Source organism: Rutidosis leptorrhynchoides, chromosome 10 (genome assembly GCF_046630445.1).
Source record: "Rutidosis leptorrhynchoides isolate AG116_Rl617_1_P2 chromosome 10, CSIRO_AGI_Rlap_v1, whole genome shotgun sequence".
In the NCBI taxonomy this organism is placed as follows: Eukaryota; Viridiplantae; Streptophyta; class Magnoliopsida; order Asterales; family Asteraceae; genus Rutidosis; species Rutidosis leptorrhynchoides.
This window is the reverse complement of record NC_092342.1, coordinates 48,474,212-48,500,682: the sequence shown is the minus strand read 5'-3', so window position 1 is coordinate 48,500,682 and position 26,471 is coordinate 48,474,212. Positions and strand designations below refer to the sequence as shown.

Below are 26,471 nucleotides of genomic sequence, written 5' to 3'. Positions count from 1 at the left end.
TAAACTTTGTACAAAGCATGAGAGACTCCATGCAGGCAACAAGCACATCACAGCGGAAGCATTCTAAGGACCTGAGAATAAAACATGCTAAAAAGTCAACACGAATGTTGGTGAGTTATAGGTTTAATTGCTCGAGTCATAAACATGTATAAAGATAGACCACAAGATTTCATCAAAAGTTTATCAATGGATTCTATGTAACAGAGCACCCTGGTAACTAAACTTAACGCTATAGTGATAATTACCCCATTCATTTTAATACACGCAAACCAACGTGTCTTAAACTCAAATAACATACGTCCGTTAAAAGGCTAGCGCTCTAGCTCGGACGGGGATGTCAAGCCCTATGGATCCATATACAATTATTCGCGCCCACCAGTCCATATCCTATGTACTGGCAGCTACTAGTTACCAAAGTTAAGGGATTTTCGGTTTAACTCAGTGTAGAATTTTGTATGTACTTGTGTCTTATTGCGTTTAAAATAAATTGCATGTATTCTCAGCCCAAAAATATTTAAAGTATTTAAAAAGGGAGACTATAACTCACAGTTCAATATTGCGATTCAATATTGTAGGCAAATTGCGTAGACGTAATGATGGTAGACGACTGTATGGTTGGTCTTGGATTCAAGAACAATACCCCGAACAATACCCAAAATTTCCTTATTTTAAAACGGTTTGAAACCCGAATTAAAAATACCCTCGAATATACTTTATTATTATTAAACTTAAAATTAAAATTATAATTATAATTATAAATATAAAATTTACGTAAAGAAATTATTATGAAAAATTCGTCGAGCAAAACTGACCTTTTATAGTACTTTTTGATTTACTGTAGCTCATGCGATCGCATGAGTTTTCAGTGTTTTTGCCATGCGATTGCATGGCCGCCTTTTCTATTTTTGTTTGCTAGTTCGTCGACATCAAATAGTGTTACTGTAGCAAATAGTGTTTACTGCAGCAAATAGTGTTTTACTGTAGCAAATAGTGTTTCACTGTAGCAAATCACTGTAGCAAATCACTGTAGCAAACTCGTTTTCACTGTAGCACTGTAGCAAAATACGGTTTCACTGTAGTAAATAGTGTTTTACTGTAGCAAATTGTGTTTTACTATAGCAAAGTAATTTTTACAGTAGCAAATAGGGTTTTACTGTAGGAAAGTCATTTTTACTTGTACATATATATATACATACATATAATTGTTCATGAATCGTCGAGAGTAATCAAAGGTAATTGTATATATGAAACAGTTCTAAAATTTTGAGACTCAATCTAACAGACTTTGTTTAGCGTGTTAAAATAATAAATCGTATAGAGAATTGGTTTAAATAAGTCAAAAATTTTCGGGTCATCACAACTTCCGCATTATTCTCTGAAGAAATTCCGACTACCGTTAAACAAGCCTTATAATCACCAAATTGGAGAATAGCAATGGAAACCGAAATGAAAGCTCTTAAAGAAAATGATACATGGGAGAAATGCATACTACCAGAATAAAAAAACCAGTTGGGTCTAGGTGGGTATTCACAATCAAACACAATACTGATGGTACCATTGAAAGGTACAAAGCTCGTTTAGTGGCCAAAGTATACACACAGACCTATGGTGTCGACTACTCAGAGACCTTCCCACATGTTACTAAAATAGACCCTATCAGGGTTCTATTCTCAATTTCCGCAAACAAAGAGTGGCCACTCCTTCAATTTGATGTGAAAATGCCTTCTTACATGAAGAACTCAATGAAGAAGTCTACATGAAAGGGCCTCATGGATTTACATCTGACTTCAAAGAAAGAGAAGTAGTTCGTCTTAAAAAATCTCTTTATGGGCTAAAACAATCCCCTCGGGCTTGGTTTGGGCGTTTCACAATATCATGAATAAATTATGGTTTTAAGCAAAGTAATTCCGATCACACACTATTTTTAAAACAAAAAAATAACCTTATTACATGCCTCATCATTTATGTTGGATGACAAAAATTATCACAAGTAATGATCACGAAAAAATTTCAAACTTAAGAACTAACCCTTTTAAAGAATTTGAAATGAAAGACTTAGGGAGACTTAAATATTTTTTGGAAATTGAAGTTTTGAGATCTAAATCGGTGATCTTTATTTACCAGAAAAAATACATCCTTGATCTCCTTGCTGAAACAAGAATGATAGATTGCAAGCCTGCTGATACTCCGATGATTCTAAATACAAAACTATACATAGAGAAAGATGCAAAACCTGACGACCAAAGCCAGTATCAAAGAATGGTGGGGAAACTTATATATCTTGCACATACTCGCCCTGACATAGCACATGTCGTAGGTGTTGTCAGTCAGTTCATGCATCAACCATAACAACATCATATAGAGGCAGTCTGGAGAATAATTAAACATTTAAAAGGAACAGCAGGGCACGGGGTTTTGCTCAAGAAAAATGAACATTTAGAAACTCAAATATATACAGATGCGGGTTACGGAGGAGAAAAATGGGACAGAAAGTCAACATCGGGATGGCCCTTGTAGGAGGGAATCTTGTCACTTGAAGAAGTAAGAAATAAAAGGTTGTAGCTCTCTCAAGTGCAGAAGCCGTCGCTAAAGGAGTAAAAAAGGCCTTATGGATTAAAAAACCTCTAACATAAATTGGTTTTCCCCCAAAGACTCAATCAAAATCATGTGTGATAACGAAGACGCAATCAAGATCTCAGAAAATCTAATTCAACATGACTGAACAAAGCATATTGAAATTGGCAGACACTTTATCAAAGATAAACTCGAGGCAGAAATAATATCTCTACCATTGGTTCTATCTGAAGACCAGTTAGCATATATCCTAACAAAATCTGTTAATGGACGACTTTTCAAAGATATTCTCTACAAGTTGAACATCGGAAATCCCACTATATCATCTTGTGGGGGAGTGTTAAAAAATAAATAAAAAAATTTTAGGATCAGACACAATGTCATCATCTCCTCAAAGATGACAGCACAGCAACAGTAAATTCTTAGAAGATGAATACTTAATTCGTTACCAAAACAGAGATTTTCATTCTGTATTTAGAATTCTAGCCGTTTGTATAAAGTCTATAAATTAGACACTTTGTAGTTGAACAACACAACCAATACAAGCATTCTTTAATCAAATACGATCAATTATCTTGTTCAAATTCTCTATTTGAATTCATAACATATCGGAGTACATAAATTAAAAAGGTCGGGTTTGATGATTTCCAATCTGTATGGAAGAAATACATCGATGGTGGTCCTAAGTGTTTGATTTGTTTGGAGTCTTTTTAAAAAGGGTACACGCATCATGTCATTCGTGTTTGTAAGCATATGTTTCATGCCAAATGTGTTGACACGTGGCTATTGAAAGTATCCAACTACCCTGTTTGTAGAAACCAGATCCAGTTTGATAATCACATGGGTTGTCGAATGCCATGGAAAATTGGGATGATGAACCTAAATTTTGTTGGGCATAGGTGTAGGTTGGTAGATGTGCAAGCAATTGTTCAATGTCAACGTGTATGTTTTTGTGAATGTGATGTTGAAGAATGCACAAAGGCGAAGCAAGATGCATAATGGGTGATGATATTTCCACATTTCTAATTGATAAATCCACAATCATTTATAGCTAACTTCTAGAAATAATCCTCGGTAAACTCCAACTAAAAATTTATGTAAGTCATCATTTAAGGGTAATATAGGTAATTTGTGTGGATGTATAAAAAATAGTGTTGGAAATATCATTACCCATGCATAATCGCTCATGACCCAAAAGTTTTAATATATATATTTCTCAAAGTATTCAACTAAATTAAATAAAAATATGTTACAAAACTAATATTTTAGAATAAAACATTTTGATAAGCCTATCTTAAAGTCTTTTTCTCTATTAATACTCCATACGTTCTATAAAAAGAGTCTACATTACTATTTATATATGTTCCAAATTAAATGTCTCTTATTCAAAATAACTCTAAAAAGTCATTGAAACTCCAATTCTACCCTTTTTATATTTGGAAGTCATCAAAACATTTACTCATAATTTCTTCTCCCACTTACTTTAATAAAGAAAATAATTAATTCGAATAACATATCGATTGAAGGACAAAATAGACATTTTAGCAACATATTTTAAATTCAACTTTTTTTGTTGGAGTACACTCTTTGTGGGATGGGTGGAGTATATTTTAGTATTATCTTTTTTATGTATTTAAAAATTAAACGTGTATAAATTGTCTATTTTTATTTTCGTCCAAAATCATTCAATTTGTTGAGACGGCCGTGAGAATGCATTTTAAAAAATGAACGTGTCAAAGCCCGTGTTGTTATTGATCATGAATACCATTATTACATGGGTTTAAGTCATAAATAGACCATAAACTTTCCATTTTATTCCATTGTAGGCTGTATACCCAAAACAATACCATTGTAGTACATAAACTTATAAATTATGTGTTATTATCAACATTTTATAGTTTTGACCTAATAGATGGTAATTTTGACCTGATAATTCTTTTTTAATAATTTTTTTTTATAATTTTTTTTTTAATAATTTTTTTTTTATAGTTTTGACCTACTTCAAATTCATCTTTTAGTGTTCATCAAACGCAATTGATTGCAGAAGTGTAACTCTTATCATAATCCTAGGTCTCGAATACAATCTAATTGAATTAACATCATCAAGTGCAGATCGAATCTGGAGTTCATCACTCGTCGAGCATAAATTCACATTGATTTGGTCTTCAGAATTTCTCAGCTTGTTTTAGATCGGATTGAGCTGAATATTTGCATCCTCATCAATCATTGCTACTTCGTGATTCATCAGTTGAATAGAAAGTTCATCAAACGATTCGAGAACTCAAAGTCCATGGTTGTTCTTTGTAGGTCAACAATTTAATTGGAGCAATTTAAGACGTTTAAGAGGTTATGGTTGAGTGTCGAGCATTCCTGTGATGATTCTAAGGAACTTTGATTCACATATCTTCACATGAAAACAACTTAATCGAGTTTTTTAATTTTGGTGTTCAAGTTCATATGAAGATGAAGATTGTTCGAATTGCAAATTTGTTGTGGTGTTTGGCAGTAAATCTTCACAGAAAAGTGTTAATAGCTACCTATATTACATTCATTTTCGTGCATTATTTGATCGATTCATAAGTTTGTGATTCATCACTGTTACCTTGAAGATGAAGATGAACTTGCAGATGGCGTGCGATGTAATTAAAAGTCAGTGTTAATCAACTTGTATAGGTAGTTAAACCATTAATTCTTATGTAATTAAATTAACTTGTATAAGTAGTTCATCATGAGGGTTTCAAGGGTTTTAATCTTTCGCATATTTAGGTCTTTATTGCTATCTGTCCAATCTAATTGTTGCATAAAAAGAATGAATTGTTTGGATTCACCTTGAATTAGTTTAGGCCTTTTGATTATTGAATACAAATAATGTAATGTTTGGATTCATTACGAGTAATTTATTATTTATACCTTTTGATTTTTTTAGCATTGTATAGTTAAATATGTTCAAGATGTGTTTGCAGGTGTTAGGGGAAGAAGAAAGTGAAGTTTTACCGGTTCAACATGTAGTAAGTCATATTTGTTTACATTAGAACACATTTGAAAAGTTTATGTACTACAATAGTAATATTTTGGGTATATAGCCTACAATGAAACAAATGTGAAAGTATATAGCGTATTCGTAGCTTAAACCCTTATTATATATATGCGTTTTTTATTTATCAATCTAATAATGACAATGACTGTAACTCGAAGATGAGGATGTTTAGAAGAATATGGTGGTGATAAATTTAGGAGAGAAAGATGAAGAAAGATGTACTCGAGAATCGGAGGATAGGTGAAATTATTATATGAAGTGGGCGTTTAGGAACCCTTTTTTAGGAACACGATTGATCCACCGCGTGACCGCATGTACTTTTAGCGACTGTGCGGATGCATGCTTTGGAGGTTTTGCAATGATGTCATGCACCCTTTCTATGACGAGATTGGATATTTTTTGTTCTATTAGTAGATTTTCATTTTCTTAATCAAGTATAGAGGTAGATATAATGTATCTCGATACGATTGGATTGTAAGCCCCTCTAGCCTTCTATCACACTTTTTGAAATCATGGTTATTTTCTGAGATAAATCGAAGTATAAAGTCTTTTTCGGGCACAAGTAAAACTCATATTACATTTATTCTCAAATTGTGTAACTTATGTTACTTTTTCGGACCAGTTGCCATAATTTTTCTTTAATTGCACTAGAAATTAGATCTTTAATTTGAGATGATGTACGTGGTAGTTTACAATCGATCCTATCAGAAAATTAATTAGGATCCTAGAGATTCAAAATCAGAAGCTTCATGTACTACCAATGCCTTGAGATAATCGCTTAGTAGTGCAAGAGAACCAGTATCACCGTAAGAACTCATATATGACAACATCCTTGCAAGATTATTCGTGGTCCTGATGGAAGCATCTGAAAATGGGTTTGGGGAAAAACACTCCTTATTTAAACACTTCCATGTATCTGAAATCAAGTTAAGAACATGCTCATGTGCATCCTCAATTGAACACCCTTCATTTTCATTGAGATAATATTTGATGTACGATCCACGCCCAATCAGACTCTCCTCCTGTTGCCGCGATCAACAAAACTCATATTATATATATATATATATATATATATATATATATATATATATATATATATATATATATATATATATATATATATATATATATATATAATTAAAGGAAATGTAAATGTAAATGCGAGAGTAAATACCTCTGTAGTAGCCAAATCGTCATATAGACGAAACATCTTCGAAACTAATGTTATAATGTCACTTTCATTTTCAATAATTTGAACATGTTCCTCAGTTTTACCATCACCAAGGAGGAAAAATACAGGACTAAGGAGAGTATGTACACCAGAAGTAGCTATCCCAATTTCCAAGTATTCTTTGGTCGTTAAAAGTCTTCCAGATTTGATCAATTTTGCTTCCTCAAGGAACGCATCGATATATGTCTGCCACTGCAATGTACGTTATAATTTCACGTGTTTCAGGTTCCATCAATATATTTGCATGTATTAATTAAATATAAAATGTTTATGTTTATGCTACACCCATCTACGGGGCGGAGCCAGGATGTGACGATAGGGGAGACTTACTCGAAAATTGGGGCAAACCGAATAAACTAAAAAAAGCCAAACTCCTATGTATAACCTATTTTATTTGTTTAATACATATATAGATAGTTACTTTACGAAACTTTAGTAACTATCAAGTAAATAAAATTGCATCATCTTTAAGGAAAAAAAACTTCAAGAAATGCCATGTTATCAACTCCATAGTGGTATTAAGTTTCAATTGGATCTTTGCTAGATATAGAAAAAAAAAAACATGTAATTGGAACAATTGGTTACAAAATCCTTTACCTTCCTTGTAATTTCTGTATTTTTTGTTTTTTTCTCTAGCGTCTTGCTAGCTTTCTAATAAACTTCAGCCGTTCGAAAAAAAAAAAAAGTAAAATAAATGCTGCTGTAAAATTTGCAATATGAAATCTAATATGACTCATCTAAATGCTTGATAAGTAAAATTATATAATCTGTTTTAGTTAATATTACTCCGTATTCAGGTTTGGAAGATATTTAAGTAACCCAAACAATTGGTTTAAATTAATAATTGAGGGAGGCTTACTCAAAATAATTAAATATGGGCTATTAATATTTCAATAAAATTAGGCATATTGGAGGAGGCTGAGCACTCCTCTGTCCCCTCCCTGTCTCCGCTACTGCCCATCTATCAAAGTTTATACATCTCGATCGATCCATACCGATTTTCTCAAGGAGTTTATGGGGTTAAGCCCATGTTGTTCATAAACCTCGTTAGATATTTCGTTTATAACATCATCAAGAGCCTTGAAACTAGTTTTCATGTAATTCGGAAGGCTATCAATAACGTTCATATCCCACCTGTATTAATTGAATCAAATTAAATTAAATTATTGAAAAAGGGGTATGAGGGCATATATATATGTGTGTGTGTATATATATATATATATATATATATATATATATATATATATATATATATATATATATATATATATATATATATATATATACTAGGTTTTTGAGCCCGTGCGTTGCACGGGTGTGTAAAAAACCATGCAAAAAATGAAATTTGCAGTACATATTGCTATGTAAATAGCGATACCTAAAAAATATGAAAAGTATAATAATTATTTAAGAGCCCGTGGTGTTAACAAATTTTAAAAATTCTTTTAAGTTTAAGAGCCCGTGATGTTGACAAATTTTAAAAATTCATTTTGAGTTTAAGAGCCCGCTGTGTTGACGTATTTTAAAAGTTTTTTTGAGTTTAAGAGCCCGTGTTGTTGACAAAATTTTAAAAGTGGTTTATGGTAGTGTTATTAACTTAATGTCTACAATTGTTTCTCACCATTAATATCTTTTTAATATATAAATTATATACTACGTAATATTTTGAGTACATTGTGTAAGACCCGAATATTTAATTTGTATACTTGTTATTAAAGATATTCGAGAATGGGTTTGGTTAAAACATGTATACACATAAATAAAGGCGAAGAAGGTGTTGCTGGCATTCTGCGCGCCGCGCAAGGCGGCCGCGCGCCGCGCAACCGCGCTGACAGAACTCCCTTTGTTTTTATTTATTTAAATGAAGGGTATAAGGGTAAATTCACTTGGAGGCCGGATTTGTGTGCCATATTAGCTACTTTGGATCAGTTTTGGATCATTTTCATGTCCATTCATCCCTTCCAAATATCTAGAGAGAGATTAGAGGTTTTGGTGAAGAAGAAGCTCGAATCGTTCAAAGTCTCGGGTTTTAAAGTTGTTCCTTTCGTTCTCGGCTACGCGGTGATAGTATTGGTAAGCTCAAACTCCGAATTTCATTTATTTGATTTGATATTCAAGTTAGGGTTTTGAGTTAATTTGTTGTAATACCCTTTTAGGTGATGAAATGGGTTTAGTGATGCTAGTAATCGGGTTTATTGTAAATTGTTGGTGGATTTTGGGTTGGTGAACAAATTGGCCATGTTTAGAACTTGAAATTTAGTTTAATCACTTTAGTTAGCGATTATGGAAGTATTGGAACCCATTTGAGGTTGTTTGGTTGACTAACTTTGACTTTGGGTCAAATTAGGGTTTGGTGGTGATTATGACCCGATTGGCGATTTAATGAGGTTATAAACTTAAAATGGATTAAGTTGAAGTATAGAACCGAGTTAAATGTGTTTTGGTGTCAAAACTTGTAAAGGATGAGATTTTGACCTTTATGGGTCAAAATTAGGGTTTAAGTATCAAAATGGGTATGACACGTGTTTGACACTTGAGTTCGGGTTTAATTGGCATAATAGGACCATTCTCACTTGTGTGAGTGATTATTGGTTAGTTTGGGCGCGGTTTGTACTTGGTAGTGCATTTGGGTCAAATTGCACTAAGTGTCGAATTTGGTTGACTTGTGAATCCACTCTAAGTGTATTGTTGTAATTGTGATAATGGAATAGGTATTTTCCATTGGCGAGTTGCGGTTTACTTGGAAGCGTTCTTCAAGACTTCAAGGTGAGTGTTAATATCCTATATGCATATGTATGTGTAGGATGGGTGCGGATCGGGTGAAGTGATTCTCATCTATAGAGCTCACTTCACATGTAGGTGGATTTGATGAACTTGTGCATAGGTCCAATTGGCACGGTTGTGCGTTTTGGTTGACTACCTTTGGCAAAGTACACTTTTTGGGTGTACGTTATCACACGTGGTTGTGAGTGGAATAATTATGCGTATGTGTATATAATGTATTTATTTGTGTCGTATGAATGTGGCATTGTCGCGTTGCTTAAGACACCACATTGTAAAGAAGTGGATGTCGCGTTGTTTAAGACACCACATGGTAAAGAAGTGGATGTCGCGTTGTTTAAGACACCACAATGTATTGGAGTGGATGTCGCGTTGTTTAAGACACCACCCATCGTATTGAATGGCATGTGGAATCGTCGCGTTGTTTAAGACGCCACATTGGAAAGGGTGAGGGAGTCGCGTTGTTTAAGACATCACCCGGGGGATTAGTGACTACGCGTTGATTAAGTAGCACTAACGGATGTTATGAACTCCAACGGTCTTGTATGTACCGTTTCCCTTGTTCGAATTGGTTAACCATGGTTGTATGAATTATGTATTGGCATATTTAATTATGAACTATATGCTATTTGGTATTGCTAGCTAATGTGGAATTGCGGTTATTGGTATATGCACGATATGTTGCATGATTGTCGAATTGCTAATTCGTGATTAATGTTGTATTGTCGTGATGTAGTTAACCCTCCGGGTGTAGTTATTGGCGTTGTTCACATTGACGTTGGTGAACTTACCTTATTGATGGTATTATTAGCTTGTTGCTTAGTGATCGTACGGTATACTTAGATTAGCTTGCCTTTAGGCTTGGACGCTCCGGTATGTGGTATTTGTTTATTTATGTGGCGTGTCCATTTTATGCATATATATGTATGTAGTATATTATCATTCACTAAGCGTTAGCTTACCCTCTCGTTGTTGACTCTTTTTATAGATTGCATGCGGATGGTGGCTCGGGTAAGCGCGAAGATTAGAGGACTTGCATAGTTGCGTAGAAGGCTTGCTTTTGGATTTATTAGGATTGGGTAGTGTATCCCCAATCGCCATGCTCGGCTTTGTTTTGTATTAAGAGTCTTATGGTCTAAAATTGTATTTTGATACTTAAAGGGTAATTTGGGCACGTGTGGGCCCCACTTTGTAAAACTCGCTCAAACCTTAGTTATGTGCTAGTTTTACATATATTAATGTACGGTTAAAAGCGTTTTGGCTAAATGTGTCGGGAAGTCGCTCATCTTTTTCGCATTAAAGGCAACCGGCAACAGCCAGCTTTTGCGCGGCGCGCAAGCTGGGGCGCGCGGCGCGCAAACAGTCTTCCAGCAAAAAATTTTTTTTGTTTGAAATTTCGTCGTGTTTGGTCGGTTACGGTTTGGGTTGTTACAAGTGGTATCAGAGCATGGTCTAAGGGATTTAGGTGACTTGAGATAGGTGCCTAGACTTAGACTTTTGTGTGTGCTTAATTTGTTGCGGGACTTGTAGGATTACGGGTCGGAATGGGTTTAGTTAGTGCCTTGTTTATAGGTTGACTAACGTTTATATTAGTAATGCGGATATTATTAATATGCTCTTGTGTTGTGATAGTAATTCTCGCGTGTGTTTGTACCGCGTAGAATTTTGGTTGTGTTTGTTTATATCATCGAGCGAGGCGGTCGTTGTACTAACGAGTCGATGCGGCGTGTGTGCGTAATAAGGACTTGCAAACCTTATTACGGGTGCAAATCGTGTCTATCGAGTGATGTACGACGAGTGTTTAGCAAGATGGGACGGTGCTGTGCGTGCGATTTTATACGTTCGAGGACTAATCGTTTTGCATTTTGAGATTGACGACGCGAAACGAGATCGAGGCGAATGACGCGGAGTTTAACGCTAGAGTTGTGGCGAACCTTTTATGGCCTTAACGTGGGACGAATTTAAGGAGGAATTCTTTGAGGAGTTCCGGATTTCGGCCGACTTGTGGGAATTGCGTAATGAGTTGCGAAATTTGCGACAAGGATCTATGTAATTAAGTACTCTCAAGACGACCTTTATGGCGAAGGCTCGTTTTTGTCCGGAATATTTGGGGAATGATCGTTTGTTAATGGGGGATTTCTATCGGACTTTGAATGATGACTTGAAAAGTAAAATTAGTAATGGTCAAGCGAAATCGTTTTCGGAATTATTCGACTCGGCTAGGGGTTTTGAGTCGCATACACGATCGAAGAAGGGTGAGCCTTCAAGGGAGAGAAGGGTTGTTTCTTATGGTGCTCCGAGTAAGAGGACTAAGGGTCCGAGTGTGAGCACGGGTGGTACGCGGACGAGTATATCGAATTCTAGCGCGTCTAGATGTTACAATGGTGGCATGAGGGGTCACAAGTCTTGGGAATGTTCGATGTCGTTTGAGTTTGAGTTGTTAAATGCCATGTGTTATACATATTGTGGTTACGGGTGACGTTCCTAATGGAAGTACCCTATGTTGATGTTTGATTGACGGGCGAAGGGCGTAAGTCTTGGTGCAACCAAGCATTCCTTAGTATTTGGAAAATGTTTCTACCAAGCCATGGAAATGGGTTTTGGTTTTCGGTTGTTAAGCGCGTGTTCGCTTTTATGTGAAGTGATGAACCATGAGGTTCGTCGGGTGATTGGAACCCTTGAGACCGAGTGTTTAAAATCTCGATGTATGTTGGTAATGGAGTCTTCATAACGCGACATTAGGTGCCTTTTTTATACCTACTAGCGTGATGTCGACTCCGATTGTGTTGTAGTTACATTGTACGTAGGGTACCGGGAGAAACCCTTAAGTACATGAGTGACTAGGTTGAAATTCGACAAACTAAAGCAATTTGATAATTGCGAGTGTATAGTTCGTGTAATCTGTGGTACACTTTTCGTTCAAAGTGTTTAAGGATAGGTTAAGATCCTTAGTATGCTCAAGGTTTGAAGCAGGGTATGGTAATGGGTCGTGTGAACCCAATTGTTGGTAAAGTCTACCTTTGGTAGCATTGTACGGTTGTACATGACGTGGTTATGGAACGTAGTTCCAAGTAGGGAAGTTACACTCCCGCACGAGGAGACCTTAGGGTGAGATTTCGGATGACGTTTTTGGTAGGTCCAAAACTTGTGTTGGGACCTAGTCTTGGTCGATTTGTGGTAGAATACAATTACGGTTAAGTTGTACTTATGGTTTGGATTTAAATTATCACCGAGGTGGTAACGTGGTAAATCTCGTTGAGAGATAATGGGCGTGTTTGGCGAGCAAGGTGAAATCCCTCGGTTAAGGGATGTGCGTGTCGGATTCTCTTCTAGAGAAAAATTGTTTTGTGCCTATGTTTGATATAGGTGGTTCTTGCTCGATAGTGTGGATGGTTAGTGGTATCCGTTAGGTATTGTTATATTGGTGGAGCATGACCTTCGGGGTCCGCTGACTTCATCATGAGAGTAGTGATATATCGATGAAGCATGACCGTTGACAGGGTCCGCTGACTTCATCCGGTGTTGAGTGAACTATCGGTTGTTTATACGCCGATGGTGGGATCGTGAGGACCATGTTGTGTGATTAGTGATGTGATAGCCGTGTTTCGCTCACATGTTGTTACGGGTGTGACAATAGTCGATTTTGTACACCTTAGGTTTAGCGTTGCCATAGTCGTTTTGGGCGCTTTTGGTTTTAGCCGTTGCTTATGATGTTAGGATAGTGGCATATTTGTTATATTGCACGCTACAAAGGGTGTTTAGTGGTAAGTGTAATCCGTAAGGATTCATGTGGTTCGATCTTCAACGTTCGGATTGTTGACTTCAAGTTGAGACTTGGTCGCTTTTAGCGCTGTACTCGGTAATGGTACGCTAAGGGATTGGTATCTCGGTATGAGATTGGTTGAGTTTTCCCGATGTTAGGGAATGAGCATGGTTTTAGTGCTCGGATGGTGATTTGGATAAATCGAGGGTGACGATTTAGTTGTTGAAGGCGATTCGTTGGGAAGAATTGCCTAGGAAAGTCGGATTGGGACTTATGATGAGTACCGTTGAGTGAGGTCCTTTTGGTTAAGTGATGAGGATCACGAGGACGTGATCGAGTCTAAGTGGGGAAGAGTTGTAAGACCCGAATATTTAATTTGTATACTTGTTATTAAAGATATTCGAGAATGGGTTTGGTTAAAACATGTATACACATAAATAAAGGCGAAGAAGGTGTTGCTGGCATTCTGCGCGCCGCGCAAGGCGGCCGCGCGCCGCGCAACCGCGCTGACAGAACTCCCTTTGTTTTTATTTATTTAAATGAAGGGTATAAGGGTAAATTCACTTGGAGGCCGGATTTGTGTGCCATATTAGCTACTTTGGATCAGTTTTGGATCATTTTCATGTCCATTCATCCCTTCCAAATATCTAGAGAGAGATTAGAGGTTTTGGTGAAGAAGAAGCTCGAATCGTTCAAAGTCTCGGGTTTTAAAGTTGTTCCTTTCGTTCTCGGCTACGCGGTGATAGTATTGGTAAGCTCAAACTCCGAATTTCATTTATTTGATTTGATATTCAAGTTAGGGTTTTGAGTTAATTTGTTGTAATACCCTTTTAGGTGATGAAATGGGTTTAGTGATGCTAGTAATCGGGTTTATTGTAAATTGTTGGTGGATTTTGGGTTGGTGAACAAATTGGCCATGTTTAGAACTTGAAATTTAGTTTAATCACTTTAGTTAGCGATTATGGAAGTATTGGAACCCATTTGAGGTTGTTTGGTTGACTAACTTTGACTTTGGGTCAAATTAGGGTTTGGTGGTGATTATGACCCGATTGGCGATTTAATGAGGTTATAAACTTAAAATGGATTAAGTTGAAGTATAGAACCGAGTTAAATGTGTTTTGGTGTCAAAACTTGTAAAGGATGAGATTTTGACCTTTATGGGTCAAAATTAGGGTTTAAGTATCAAAATGGGTATGACACGTGTTTGACACTTGAGTTCGGGTTTAATTGGCATAATAGGACCATTCTCACTTGTGTGAGTGATTATTGGTTAGTTTGGGCGCGGTTTGTACTTGGTAGTGCATTTGGGTCAAATTGCACTAAGTGTCGAATTTGGTTGACTTGTGAATCCACTCTAAGTGTATTGTTGTAATTGTGATAATGGAATAGGTATTTTCCATTGGCGAGTTGCGGTTTACTTGGAAGCGTTCTTCAAGACTTCAAGGTGAGTGTTAATATCCTATATGCATATGTATGTGTAGGATGGGTGCGGATCGGGTGAAGTGATTCTCATCTATAGAGCTCACTTCACATGTAGGTGGATTTGATGAACTTGTGCATAGGTCCAATTGGCACGGTTGTGCGTTTTGGTTGACTACCTTTGGCAAAGTACACTTTTTGGGTGTACGTTATCACACGTGGTTGTGAGTGGAATAATTATGCGTATGTGTATATAATGTATTTATTTGTGTCGTATGAATGTGGCATTGTCGCGTTGCTTAAGACACCACATTGTAAAGAAGTGGATGTCGCGTTGTTTAAGACACCACATGGTAAAGAAGTGGATGTCGCGTTGTTTAAGACACCACAATGTATTGGAGTGGATGTCGCGTTGTTTAAGACACCACCCATCGTATTGAATGGCATGTGGAATCGTCGCGTTGTTTAAGACGCCACATTGGAAAGGGTGAGGGAGTCGCGTTGTTTAAGACATCACCCGGGGGATTAGTGACTACGCGTTGATTAAGTAGCACTAACGGATGTTATGAACTCCAACGGTCTTGTATGTACCGTTTCCCTTGTTCGAATTGGTTAACCATGGTTGTATGAATTATGTATTGGCATATTTAATTATGAACTATATGCTATTTGGTATTGCTAGCTAATGTGGAATTGCGGTTATTGGTATATGCACGATATGTTGCATGATTGTCGAATTGCTAATTCGTGATTAATGTTGTATTGTCGTGATGTAGTTAACCCTCCGGGTGTAGTTATTGGCGTTGTTCACATTGACGTTGGTGAACTTACCTTATTGATGGTATTATTAGCTTGTTGCTTAGTGATCGTACGGTATACTTAGATTAGCTTGCCTTTAGGCTTGGACGCTCCGGTATGTGGTATTTGTTTATTTATGTGGCGTGTCCATTTTATGCATATATATGTATGTAGTATATTATCATTCACTAAGCGTTAGCTTACCCTCTCGTTGTTGACTCTTTTTATAGATTGCATGCGGATGGTGGCTCGGGTAAGCGCGAAGATTAGAGGACTTGCATAGTTGCGTAGAAGGCTTGCTTTTGGATTTATTAGGATTGGGTAGTGTATCCCCAATCGCCATGCTCGGCTTTGTTTTGTATTAAGAGTCTTATGGTCTAAAATTGTATTTTGATACTTAAAGGGTAATTTGGGCACGTGTGGGCCCCACTTTGTAAAACTCGCTCAAACCTTAGTTATGTGCTAGTTTTACATATATTAATGTACGGTTAAAAGCGTTTTGGCTAAATGTGTCGGGAAGTCGCTCATCTTTTTCGCATTAAAGGCAACCGGCAACAGCCAGCTTTTGCGCGGCGCGCAAGCTGGGGCGCGCGGCGCGCAAACAGTCTTCCAGCAAAAAAAATTTTTTGTTTGAAATTTCGTCGTGTTTGGTCGGTTACGGTTTGGGTTGTTACACATTGAAAATGAGTCATGAAACGTAGCATTAGTAACGTATAAGTTATATTATTTTAAAATTATTATATATAATTATCACCCAATAAATATTTATGGTGTGGTGAATGATGAATTTGTTAATGTACGTTAAATGACCAAGAAATAAAAGGGTAATTAATCAAATTCAGAGGACTCATAATCGATGGTTCGATACCCATGTATGCAAAATTTTATGTAAAATTTTGAACGTAATAATATGAGAAATAATAATATGGGATTTGTAACCAAAATTAGGTAGATCACGACATACCATATGATTTCTAATATAATTAATAATTTGTAATTAATTTAATAATATATATATATATATATATATATATAATATAGATATATAGATATAATATATACATACAAACATCCTAAAATAACTTTCAACCACAATTTGAAGTTATGAGTTCGTGTTCCGTTGTGAATAAAAAAAGTGTATATGTTTATTGTTTAAAAAAATTAAGTGCACGTTTAAAATACTTGATTGATACATGACGTTTATGCTTTAAACTGAAAAAGTGTGGCTTATTATTACTCCATATATAATTTTAGGTTGTGTAAGTGTTTGTCAAGTAACGACATACTCAAATTAAAAAGGAATTAATTAATTTATTAATTTAATAATATATATAATATAGATATATACATATAATATATAGATACAAACATTTTAAAATAACTTTCAACCACAATTAAGAATAACTTTTTCGTTTATATATATATATATATATATATATATACACACACACACACACACATATAGGGGCAGGATCAATGGGGAAGTAACCAATCGGGGGGAAGCGGGGGAAAGCAAAAAAAAAAAAATAATCGTTTTTTTTGAATTTTTTTTTCCGGCATCAAGATCACATGAAAATATAAACATTTAGAAGAGACACTTCGTGATGAATGTTATTATTTAGGCGGGAAAACGATCGACAAAAATAACATTCAAGATAATATTGTTCGTGAAGAATATGAACGTTTTTTTTCTTCATGTTTTGTGAAGTAAAATTTAGCCTGATTTAGAGTTTAGGGTTTAGGGTTTAGGGTTTGGTGTTTTGGGTTTATTCCATAAACCCAAAACACCAAACCCTAAACCCTAAACTCTAAACCGTTCGTGTTAAAAACTCAATCTAAATCCTAAATCTAAACCCTAAACCCTAAATTTCTAAACCCTAATATCTAAACCCTATAAACCCTAATATCTAAACCTCAATAGCTAAAACCTCAAAATACGCTCAAAAAACAAGATAATTGTTATATATTACCTCTTCAAGCATTTTCCCGCCAAAATAAAGACATTTATCACAAAGTGTCTCTACTAAATGTTTATATTTTCATCTCATCTATAATGTTCGTGAACAAAGTTTTTTCAAAAAACGAAAAAAAAAAAAAGTTTTTGCTTCCCCCCGCTTCCCCCCGAATGGTTACTTCCCTCTTGATCCTACCACTATATATATATATATATATATATATATATATATATATATATAGTTTGCCTCTCAAAATTACCTGCTTACGGCTTCGGTTAATAAAGTTAGTTCATCTATTGTACCATAGAGATCGAATATGTCATCAATGATGCAAATAAGTGAAGCGATTTTTGCCATATTGATCCTTTGACTCGAGAGGTTGGGATTTGTTAGGGAAACCATGGGAGCAATATACATAAATAAAGGTTGATTCCTTGCCAAAGGTAACTCTTGGACCACTCCAAGTTCATTCCACCACCTATATACAAATTAAATGATACACACAATATCCAAATGTTACACAATATATATGTGTGTGTGTGTGTGTGTGTTTATATCAAGATATGTGTGTGTGTGTGTAATGTTGTAATACACCACAATCCTAGAGAAAACGTTATTAGATTTGTAAATTTTAGAGATCTATAACAAAAGTTCCAAAGAAGCTTGAAGTAGGTACCTAATGCAAGTTCATGTTGCACATTATTTCAGTTGTATATGTTTTAGTATTTGTTATTGTTGTATATATAGTTGAAACGAGTGGAGTAGCCCTCGCTCCGCGTCGGGACTCCGTTTCGGATATAGTTTGTTGTGTTTGGTTCGTAAAATTATTTTGTGTTTAATGGTTATGTCGGTTAAACCTATCCCAAATCGTACGAAAATTTAAAGGTGGTTAAAAACTTAGGTGGATTTGTTTGGGAGTTTTATGAAAAATAAAGGAGGTTACGATTTGGCCCTTGAACTTTAACTTTAGACCCCTATGGAGTTTATATTTTTTACCCTAGGAATTTACATTTGGCGCACTAAAGTTTATAATGGTTCTCATTGTTTAGTGTGGTGTCATTGTGGGTACAACATTTTTGCACGACGTATAAACGATTAAAGTATGGGGAAGAACTATTCATAAAGTCTTTGTCTTTTAGAGATGTAGAGAATAATATATATATATATATATATATATATATATATATATATATATATATATATATATATATATATATATATATATATATATATATATATATATATATATATATATATATAATGAGTTACGTAGTTAATTTATAACAAGAAAAAAAGTTAAATAATAATAAAGTGAAAAATTATGTAGTTGATTTAATAATAATAATAATAATAATAATAATAATAATAATAAGAATGAATAGTTGTTAGTTAGTAAAAACTAGAAAAAATCCGACCGCGCGTTGCTGCGGTTGTATTCGACGCGCGGTCCAATTTGGATATACGATGTCCGTTTCGCGTATAGTTAGTCGTGTTGTATATGTATGTATATGTATGTAATATAGCCCGAAATATTTATTTTTTTTAACGATGTCCGTTTCGCGTATAGTTAGTCACGTTGTGTTCGTAAAATTATTTCGAGTTGAACGGTGGTCTCGGAAAAATTTAACTCGCACCGAGCGTGAATATAGGGCCCGTTATTTAGTGTTTTTTAACGATGTCCGTTTCGCATATAGTTAGTCCCGTTGGGTTCGTGAGATTTTTTCGAGTTGAACGATGGCCTCGGAAAAATTTAACTCGCACCGAGCGAGAAGATAGGGTCCGTTATAAATGCGGGTGGAGTAAGGTTTTTTTATTTTAATTAAATTATAAATTTATTTTTTTTACCCATGAAAAAGTGTAAAGTTGAGGGGGTGTTGTGTAATTTGTGCGATAGTTGGGGGACCATTTGTAGTGTGAACGCAAACTCAAAACGGCGATTCGTTTAAACTGAAACGACCAAAAATGGGGTGAGATTTAGTATATAGGTATAATATAATAATAATATAATAATAATTATATGATCGATTTATAATGAATGAGAACTGTAATGGTTAAAGTATAAAACGTGAAAACTATGTGGTAAGTTTTTTAAAAGCTATAAAGTTAAGTGTTATAAAGGGCATGATTGAATTGTGAAAATATAAAAAGTTTGAAGGGTGTTTGTGAAACTATTGTGGCCACTATTCATTTGATGTGTATGATTTAGATATGTAGAGTAATATGGATGGACAAGAAATATGTTACCTACGTAGTTGTTTGACGAATGGTTATTTCCACTTCTCTTTTTGATACATTCAACATTATTTCATACCAATACAATTTTTCGAAAATATCCTCCAATAAAACTTAATAAGAAATTTGTCTAAAACATAATTTAAGGATATTAGACCACTTGTAATAGGGCTCACCCACTCGAGTGAGTTACTAGGTGGCACAAAAGCCACACCCACTTTTCACCTAATGGGGCGTTGGTTTATCATGTGGGTTGAGCAACACTTAAAATTCCACGCGAAAATTGACGGGCGTGGGTTGGGGTTTATTAATTTTATATTACTACCTCCGTCCCACCAGAAGTGTTCACTTTGACTTTTAACAGTCTTTATTTGTCAACTTTGACTATATATATATTTATGTTCGTGTTATATAATATTTGATGAAAACTATATGAATGATTTGAGTTTTAATTGTGTTTTCATTGATATAACTTTCATCAAATATTATATAACACCAACAAAAATATCTAGAGTCAAAGTTGAATAAGGAAGACTGGAGAAAGTCAAAGTGGACACTTCTGATGGGACGGAGGGAGTATTTTAAAAATATTACTCCGTATTTTTATTCGTTTTTTACTAATTTATTAATTATATTTTAACACGTAATCATAATACTCCTCAGCCACACCAAAAACCTACACCACCATTACTCCAATTAAAAACCTACACCGCCTAATCATCCAAAAAATGTAAAAACCAACTCACACTATCAACTCACGCCCTCTCATTACAAATGGTCTTATAGTAAATTATGGTGGATCTATAAGTAAATGTATTGGAAATAGCTTAAAATATGTGAAAAAAGAATTGGTACCAAGACAAAATATGTGGGAAGATATATTAGTTATGTTGCAGATAATAAGTAGTGTTCTTCTTTGTGAAATTTGTACCTTATCACTGTATTTAACTCTCTTTGGTGTAGGGTTTGTGCCTTATAAAATTCCAACTCTGCTAATTGTTGCAAGGCTGTGTTATCAAAATCATCTATATAATTCTTGAAATTCAAGAAGGGTACGGTTTTATAGTAGGGATTATTAAGTGTACGTTGCACCATTTTCGCTTGTTTATCGTCCAGAAACTTTATGCTATCTTCCAAACGTTGGCAGCTATATATTTGAGCTTCATCAAGTATGATTTCTCCTTTCATACCTAAATGTGAAGCCTCGTATAATTCCATTAGACCTTTTATGTCGTCATTCAATTTTTCCTCAAACTTGTGGTCCTGTCCCTTAAACTTCATAAAAGCCTCTGATATAGGATATAAATTTATCAATGAAAACTTTTAAGTATTGCAATAAACAAAAACAAGGAATAATGAAGATTTATAACCTGATGACACATGAAAGCCATTTTGTCTTAAGATTCTAAAACATAGGGAGACCTCGTAGAGATTTTGATAATCAAACACATCAGTATTTGAAAATTGCGCGTAACGCCTTTTTAGTATCGTGTTGATCTCATCTACGAAGTGATAATCGATTCCTAGTCGTTGGAGAGAATCAACCATAAGCAAATCATCAAATCTTTCATCATTCACCTTGGCAATTAAAGTACGAACTTGTTTCACCAAAGTTGAGTGCTTCACATCATCCTCTTCCTGCCGTTTTGATCACGCCACCAAAAGTTAGATTTAACGTTATTACTCTCCGTCCAATCAAAAGTGTTTACTATTCACTTTTAAAGTATTTATTTTTTTAACTTTGTCTTTAGATATTTTTGTTTGTGTTAGATGAAAGTTATATCAATGAAACACATTTAAAACTCAATTCATTCATATAATTATAATTATCATCAAATCAAATATTATATAACATGAACATGAATATATTTAAAGTCGAAATTGAAAAAGAAAGACTGTCAAAAGTCAAAGTGTAGACATTTTTGATGGGACGGGGAGAGTAGGACAAATTATATATAGTCCGCTCTTGCATATATATTCAAGATCGATACTCACGTAGACATTGATAAATGCTAAAAAGAAGCAGGAATTAATGAGAAAAATAACATAAACTAAGAGATGATGACCTCAGTAGTTACGATATTGTGAATGTCGTTACACAAAGACTTATAAGCCGGTATTATAGTTTTCGAAGATGGTTTGAAGCGCGATGACGTTGAAGTAGTTTTATGAGGGATCCATGTGTTTTGAGGTGCAACATGGTTCAAGAGTTTTGAGGTTCTTGAATAAGCAAACACGGATAAACCACTTTGGTGGATCAAGGCCATCGAGTGAACGATAGGATTGTATGTATGCGTTGCTTAAATTCACATATATAATTAAGTGTTTATGACGTTTTATATTTATAATTAATTAAAATAGGCTGATTGTCAACAAAAGCACGCTTCTTTTCAATTTACCGAGTGGTATAGAACAAGTTGTTCGGTTAATTCTAGTTCGGTTCATATAGATATCTACTTCTATTCACTCTAGTATGTGCAAAGATATAATGAGAATTTTTTTAGGTCCGAGAACTTTGAGAAATAGTTTGTTTTAATAAAACAAAAAGGAGGGCCTACAAAATTAAAGATGTTAGAACATTTTTGTTAAATTCATAGAAATCTATCAGTTTGTTCTAGATTCATGTATAGAACATGATGTTCTACATAATGTTCCACGTTCAATTTAATATTTTAGGACTTAGATTTATGATTTAAAGTTTAGGGTTTAGATTTGTGGTTTATATTTTAGGATTTAGGCTTTACATTTAGCGTTTAACACGAATGATTTAGAAATTAGGGTTTAAGGTTTTGAGTTTAGAAATCTAAACTCAAAACACTAAATCCTAAACGCTAAACTCTAAATTGGTTTTTTTTAAAGCAAGGAAACCCTCCTACGAAAGAGCACATTGGCTCCCCCATTAAAAAAAAAAAAAAAAAAAAAAAAAAAAACCTTTTTGCAAGCAATTCTAACAAAAACATGGCAGTTCTAACAAAATTGGAAAAATTCGAACATGTTCGAAATAAGCTCAAAATGTGTCTCCTCCCTAATTCTTATTAGAAGTGGAAGTTCTCTCATTAAAGAGGTTCTCATTGAGACTGATAATGCTAAAAATGAGCATATATTTCATAGCATTATCCTTCAAGAAAGACGAGCTTTTAGTTGCAATTGTTCTATTTACAAGTGATATTCGTTTAAATATTAAAAGGTGAAGACAAAAGACAGATTCGGCGATTTGAAGACGCAAACGACCAAAAAGCTAAAAAGTACAAAGTACAATACAAGTGGTTCAAATTATTGGTGAGAAACGTCTAAGAATTACAAGAGTACAAGCCGCAAAACGCAAAGTACAAGATATTAAATCGTACGAAAGGACGTTCGAAAATCCGGAACCGGGACCTGAACCAACTATCAACGCGCGACACAACGGGCCTAAATTTATAAGTCAACTATGCACATGAATATAATATAATATATATATATAATTATTTAAATTATATTATATTATTTAAATGTGTCGGTAAACAAAAAAAAAAGCAATGTGAGCTGTCCCAGATAGCCATGCGATCGCATATCCAGAAGGCACATATCCCATGCGATCGCATGGCCTCAAAGTTGTGGTCAGGTCCTACAAATTGCAATTTTGGGCGACGAGTTATTTACACCTTCATCATACACTTCTCTGCACTCTCTCAAATATATTTATATTTATTTTATAATTATAATTTTAATATTAAGTTAATAATAATAAGGTTATAGTGGCGAATGTTTTAAGTTTGTAAGTCGAAATTCTGTCCGTGTAACACTACGCGATTAATACTCATTGTAAGTTATGTTCAACCTTTTTAAATTAATGTCTCGTAGCTAAATTATTATTATGTTTATTTAAGCCGAAGTAATCGTGATGTTGGACTAAATATTAAGACGGGGTTATTGGGCTTTGGACCATAATTGAGATTTGGACAAAAGACCGACACTTGTGAAAATTGGACTATGGGCTATTAATGGGCTTTATATTAATTAAATGATATCTCGTTGATTTAATATAGAGATTTATAATTTGACGTGTTTATATATAACCACATACGCTTGACTGGGTACGGTGGGCGGGATATCTATAAATACTAATAATTATTCATTTGACCGGACACGGGGATGGATTAATAGTCACTGGACTCATTAAAACAGGGGTGGATTATATACAAGGACACTTGGTGTAATTGTTAACAACGTATTAAAACCTTGGGTTACATGCAGTCGATAACCTGGTGTATTCATTAAACAAAGTATTAAGACCTTGTTACAGTTCGAATCCCCAATTAGTTGGAATATTTGACTTCGGGTATAAGGTTAATTTGGCGAAGACTCTCGCACTTTATAATTATGACCGATGGACTATTATGAACAAAACCAGATGGACATATCGAATAATCTAGGACAAAGGACAATTAACCCATGGTAATAAATTAAAATCAACACGTCAAACATCATGATTACGGAAGTTTAAATATGCATAATTCCTTTAATTTATATCTCATCGCACTTTTATTTACTGTCATTTTATTTATCATCATTTTATTTATCGTACTTTAAATTACTGCAATTTTATTTATCGCACTTTTATTTATCGTCATTTATTTTACGCTTTAAATTAAGTTATATTTATATTTAATATTTTAAGGTTTTAATTGTGACTTAAATTCTATAATCGACAAACCGGTCACTAAACGGTAAAACCCCCCTTTTATAATAATAATAATACTACTTATATAAATATATTTATATACAAATATAGTTTAAAACATATATAGCGTTAAACTCATCTAGCTCCCTGTGGAACGAAACGGACTTACTAAAAACTACACTACTCTACGATTAGGTACACTACCTATAAGTGTTATAGCAAGGTTTAGGTATATCCATTCTATAAATAAATAAATAACTTGTGTAAAATTGTATCGTATTTAATAGTATTTCGTAGTAAAATATAATCTATTTCGTACTACACCTCGTACACATCAAGTATTTTTGGCGCCGCTGCCGGGGAACTCAACAACGCCGAAGCTTTATGATAGACGCTTTAGAATTTAAGATCTAGACGCTTTAGAATTTTACGACGTCGCTTATCGCTTTAGTTTTAAATAGATTTTAGTGCCTAATTAAGTTATTGCCGTTTTGGATATAGAATTCCTTTTAAGCTTTAATACCTTTAGACGCAAGATTTAGTTTGTTTTTCGACGCACTCTTTTTCTTCCTCTTATTTCTCGACGCTCTAGTTTTTAGGACATAGATTTTATCTTCAAAAATTTTGACGAAAAATTATTTTAAGCGGTTAAATTGATAGACATCCAAAATTTTCTGGTTCGTAGTAATAGTTGGATTTGTTAGTGGCGAGTTGTGGGCTTCCGATTTAAAGGGACCTGGCTATCTGCTGCATCTATTGGCTATTCGAAACGTGGGCAAAATCAGAAAAGTCTATTAATTTGATAACTTATCTAATTTTTTATTTTTATAACTAATAGGATATTCAGTGAATGCACCGAGCAAAACGTTCACCACCTTTCATACGTTCACCACCTGTAACTCGATCAAGACATCTAGCAAATATAATCGCCGTTGATTTTTCTTTAGAATCGTCATCTAGTAGACCAAGTACTCCATTTCAAATTTCCGATAATCCATTCTTTGAACCCGACCTCACAATTGAGAACCCGGAGGATATTCAAGGCCAATTCAGAGATCCTGAACCACTAATCATTCCTCCTGAACCACAAATTACTCATCCAGAGATTGTCGAAGAAGAAACCATTAAATCAGAATCCTCTAGTGATTCAGATTCAACAAATTCAATCATGGAAAATCCGGAACCTCTAAGTATGGAAGATCGAATAAGAGATACACGCACTGGCCAAGGTCATGCAATTACTCAACCAGACATTAATGCGCCAGATTATGAAATCAAAGGACAAATCCTACACATGGTAACTAATCAATGCCAATTTAGTGGTGCGCCGAAGGAAGATCTAAACCAACATCTTTGTACCTTTAATAGGATTTGTACTCTATTTAAGATCAGAGAAGTTGAGGATGAATAGATCTGTCTCATGTTATTTCCCTGGACTTTAATGGGAGAAGTCAAAGATTGGTTAGAATCGTTACCTGAAGGGGCGATTGATACATGGGATGTCTTAGTTGAGAAATTTCTTAAAAGATTCTTTCCGGCATCTAAAGCTGTGAGACTTCAAGGAGAAATTGTTACGTTCACACAGAAGCCAAATGAAACTCTATATGAGGCGTGGACAAGATTCGGAAAGTTGTTGAGAGGATGTCCTCAACATGGTTTAGACACTTATCAAATAGTACAAATATTCTACCAAGGATGTGACATTACTACACGAAAAGACATCGACATAGCAGCTGGTGGTTCCATTATGAAGAAAACCGCAACTGAAGCTTACAAAATTATTGATAACACAGCCTCCCACTCACATGAGTGCCATCAAGAAAAAGACATCGTTAGATCATCTAAAGCGGCTAGAGCCAATTCTAGCCATGACTTTGATTCCATTTCAGAAAAGTTAGATGCTTTCGAGAGACGAATGGAAAAGATGACTAAAGATATTCACGCAATACGAATTAGTTGTGAGCAGTGTGAAGGACCACATTTGACAAAAGATTGTCTCAGTATTGAACAAACAATGG

General features: G+C 34.7%; 1 protein-coding gene and 1 non-coding gene across 2 annotated transcripts; both read right to left on the bottom strand.

Moving 5' to 3' along the window:
* Positions 1 to 6,286: 6,286 nt before the first annotated feature.
* LOC139870253 ((3S,6E)-nerolidol synthase 1-like) lies at positions 6,287 to 22,057 on the bottom strand. Its single transcript, XM_071858086.1, has 7 exons — positions 21,857 to 22,057; positions 21,161 to 21,428; positions 20,722 to 21,079; positions 17,818 to 18,036; positions 7,838 to 7,976; positions 6,786 to 7,034; positions 6,287 to 6,633 (listed from the first exon to the last, which is right to left on the bottom strand). The coding sequence occupies exons 1-7, from the start codon at positions 22,055 to 22,057 to the stop codon at positions 6,328 to 6,330; spliced, it is 1,740 nt and encodes a 579-aa protein (XP_071714187.1). The 3' UTR covers positions 6,287 to 6,327.
* A 3,948-nt stretch (positions 22,058 to 26,005) lies between these two features.
* On the bottom strand, positions 26,006 to 26,112 carry LOC139874072 (small nucleolar RNA R71). The gene has a single exon (XR_011767774.1). It is a non-coding gene; the product is annotated as a small nucleolar RNA R71 (small nucleolar RNA).
* Between the last annotated feature and the right edge of the window lie 359 nt (positions 26,113 to 26,471).

Bases quoted from the DNA above. Each gene is read 5' to 3' on its own strand.
- LOC139870253 (XM_071858086.1), bottom strand. From the start codon at position 22,057: ATGGCCTTGATCCACCAAAGTGGTTTATCCGTGTTTGCTTATTCAAGA. The intron at 18,037-20,721 runs GTACAAATTTCA...ATTTGTATATAG, and splicing joins GAGTTAAATACAGTGATAAG to GTGGTGGAATGAACTTGGAG. The intron at 7,035-7,837 runs GTATGGATCGAT...CGTACATTGCAG, and splicing joins TAAACTCCTTGAGAAAATCG to TGGCAGACATATATCGATGC.